We start from the raw sequence: 3,389 nt of genomic DNA on the forward strand, positions 1-3,389 counted from the left end.
TTGCTTTTTCCTTTCTGTTATAATTATTACTGTTGTTGTTATTGTTGTTGTTAGTATTATTATTCATATTATTATTATTATTATTTATTATTATTATTCGTTACCAGACGCAGAAAAACAACGTGTTACAACGTTCTGTCGCTGTTACATCAGAAAGTTTTGTCGTTAATAAGGGACAGGAGTGCAATAAATTACATGTAAAATTTCTATAATAACACCGTGATGAGGTTTTTAACATAAGCAACAACAACACAATAACTTTTTCTCTTTCTCTTTTTCTCCTCTCTCTCTCTCTCTTTCTCTCTCTCTCTCTCTCTCTCTCTCTCTCTCTCTCAGTCTCTGTAGAAGTGCCGCAATAACCTGGTTCGAATACTATCTGTCCGAAATTCAAAGACTATCACATGCATATACCTGTGTGTGTGTTTTGTATTGTATACGAAGTATATGCGTGCGTGCGTGCGTGTGTGTGTGTGTGTGTGTGTGTGTGTGTAGTTTTTGCGAAGCCTAAGTCGTGTGGTGTGTATTTGTAGTGTGTATATGTGTCGTGTGTTGCTGATAGTACAGCATTTGTGGCTCGAAAGGTTTAGCTGGAGGTATAAAATGATGTCTATGGTGCATATGATGTTTACAAATAGGAATGATGAGGAACAAATCAACAACAACAATAACAGCAACAATAAGGACAACAATAACATCAACAACAGCCATAACAATAGCAAAGTTTACTGTAACAGTTACAAAAATAACATCAGCTGACGCGGAGACTCCTTAATATTCATGATGACGAAATAACCACACTAATCTTCACGTAAGCCACGCCCAGCAAGGCCATTGAGAGAGAGAGAGAGAGAGAGAGAAAGAGAGAGAGTGTGTGTGTGTGTGTGTCTGTGGGTCCTACTGTGCAATTCTTTTTTAATTTTTTGTGTGTTTATTGCCGAGTTTTATAATGTTGTTTTGCAGTCGTATGCGTGTTAAGTTAGCACACACATACACACACACATAAACACACACGCACATGCACACACATATACGAACATATAAAGACACACACACAAATGCACATGTTCAAATATACCCATACATACGTACAAGCAATCATCACTGATAGATACCTACATAATTGTATTAACAATTATCTACACTGATGTTGTTGTTGATGTTGTTGTTGTTGAAGTTGTTGTTGATGTTGTTGCTGTTGCTGTTGTTGTTGCTGTTGATGTTGTTGTTGCTGTTGATGTTATTGTTGATGTTGATGTTATTATTGATGTCAATTTTGTTGCTAAGTTCACCCTTGCACATGTTTACAAGTTTATTTTTTTATCTAACTTTCTTATCATTCACTTTCGATACTAACCAATGCCATACATTCTATCTAAACTATAATCATAATAACTATAATATATATATATATATATATACATTTATATATATATACATTTATATATATATAATTTTACATATTTATTATATTATACTATGATTGAATCATTTATTACTGTGTATTTAATGTAGGTATATTTAAGCCCAGGTTTATATGATGGTATGTATGTATGAATGAATGTATGTGTGTACGTATGTATGTATGTATGTATATATGTATGTGTGTGTGTATATATATGTGTGTGTGTGAGTGTGTGTGTGTAACTCTATAAATAGACTGAACCGTGCCTAAGCCGAAGTCGCTCTTTCACGATTTTGTAGACCGTAATCGAGTCAGTGAGAAGATTTCATACATAATTTTCTTGTTTAAGTTTTACTAAATAATAAAATTAATAATAATAATAAAATTAATAATAATATTATAATTATTTACTTAAAATTATGGCCCACAATAATATATTTTTACATTTTTTTTTTAGTTTTTACAACTCATCTTCTCTCAGGAAATTGAGATCAACAAGGATCTGTTTTTTAAAGCGTAAAGTAAGTTCCTAATCTTTTTTTTCTTTTTCTTCTTTTTCTTCTTCTTCCTCCTCCTCCTCCTCCTCTTCTTCTTCTTCATCTTCATCTTCATCTTCTTCTTATTATTACTAGTATTATTATTTTATTATTATTAACAACGTAACGTTAATGTTGTTATTGTTGTTGTGGTTGTTGTTGTTACCGTCATTATTATCATTGTTATTCTTAATTAATGTCATTATTGCTGCTATTGTTGTCTATCTTCATTGATGTCATTAGTATTTTTACTACTCAACTTCTTGCTACTTTTAACGTAATAATAATAATAATAATAATAATGGAAAAAATCTTTCGTTCAGCAATAAAATCAATGAAAATGTTAGTACAAATAAAATAAAATAATGAAATAAAATAAAAAATGTCAAATGCAGTAAGTAGAGTATTAATCTGAGATGCTCATCATTCGAATCGAGAGAGTACGACCAGAGTTATTTGGTTTTAAAATTCTTTCATTTCACATTTCGGTCGGCAGAGTTATGGCATGATATGGCAGAGTTTATAAAGGTTATTGCAAAAATAATCAGTCCAAATAATATTTATTAGCTAAAGATATAATAATAATAATAACAACAACACAGACATGGCGGACACCATGGTAGAGCAGCCACAACTAGCAGCAACAAAGACGAGAGACTTAGACGTTGAAAATTCTCCGCCAGGAACCGGAAGCGGAAAGCACATCGCCATAAAAAAGGTTCAAATGACGTCATCGTCTGGTGGTAGTAGTGGGAGTAGTATGATGATGATGATGCCCGATATCTATAGTTCAACTCCTGGTGGTACTATATACTCTACAACCCCTGGAGGTGATTTGTAGTTTTTTGATGATGATGATGATGACGACGTTGTTGTTGTGATTATGATTGTGAGGATGTGTTTGTTGTGATAACGATGTGATGATGATGCGTTTATTATGATGATGATGAATATTTGATGATGGTGATGTTGTTGTTGTAGTTGTTGTGATGATGATTATGATGTGTTTGTTGTGATGACGATGATGATAGCGATGATGTGTTTGTTGTTGTGATGACGATGATGATGATTTGATGATGGTGGTGATGTCCATTTTGCCATTGTATTTAAGATTGAACATTTTTTAAAAAGTTATACAAACATAACTCAACACACGTAAACATATACATGCATACATACACGAATATTATACATTCATACACACACACACACGCACACACATACACATACACACACATACAAACATACGTTCACCTCACTCAATCATCTGTTTACAGAACACGTTTTTAACACACGCAAATTTTCTCAACAATCGATATTTATTGCTGTTATTATTATTATTATTATTATTATTTATTATTACTTATTATTATTGTTATTATTATTATTTCTGATATTATCATTATTATTTCTGATATTATTGTTATTACCACTAATTGAATCGATCGATA

At 31.9% G+C, this 3,389-nt stretch overlaps 1 protein-coding gene across 1 annotated transcript in view; it reads left to right on the plus strand.

Moving 5' to 3' along the window:
* Window positions 1–2,710: 2,710 nt before the first annotated feature.
* HELRODRAFT_147773 (hypothetical protein) overlaps window positions 2,711–3,389 on the plus strand; it is a gene marked incomplete at both ends in the record, with an annotated part of 1,118 nt that continues 439 nt past the window's right edge. Inside the window, one exon of the mRNA XM_009023536.1 lies at window positions 2,711–2,768. Coding sequence (XP_009021784.1) covers window positions 2,711–2,768 — 58 coding nt within the window. The remainder of the gene's footprint in view (window positions 2,769–3,389) is intronic.

The sequence above is a fragment of the Helobdella robusta genome (assembly GCF_000326865.2).
Source record: "Helobdella robusta unplaced genomic scaffold HELROscaffold_37, whole genome shotgun sequence".
In the NCBI taxonomy this organism is placed as follows: Eukaryota; Metazoa; Annelida; class Clitellata; order Rhynchobdellida; family Glossiphoniidae; genus Helobdella; species Helobdella robusta.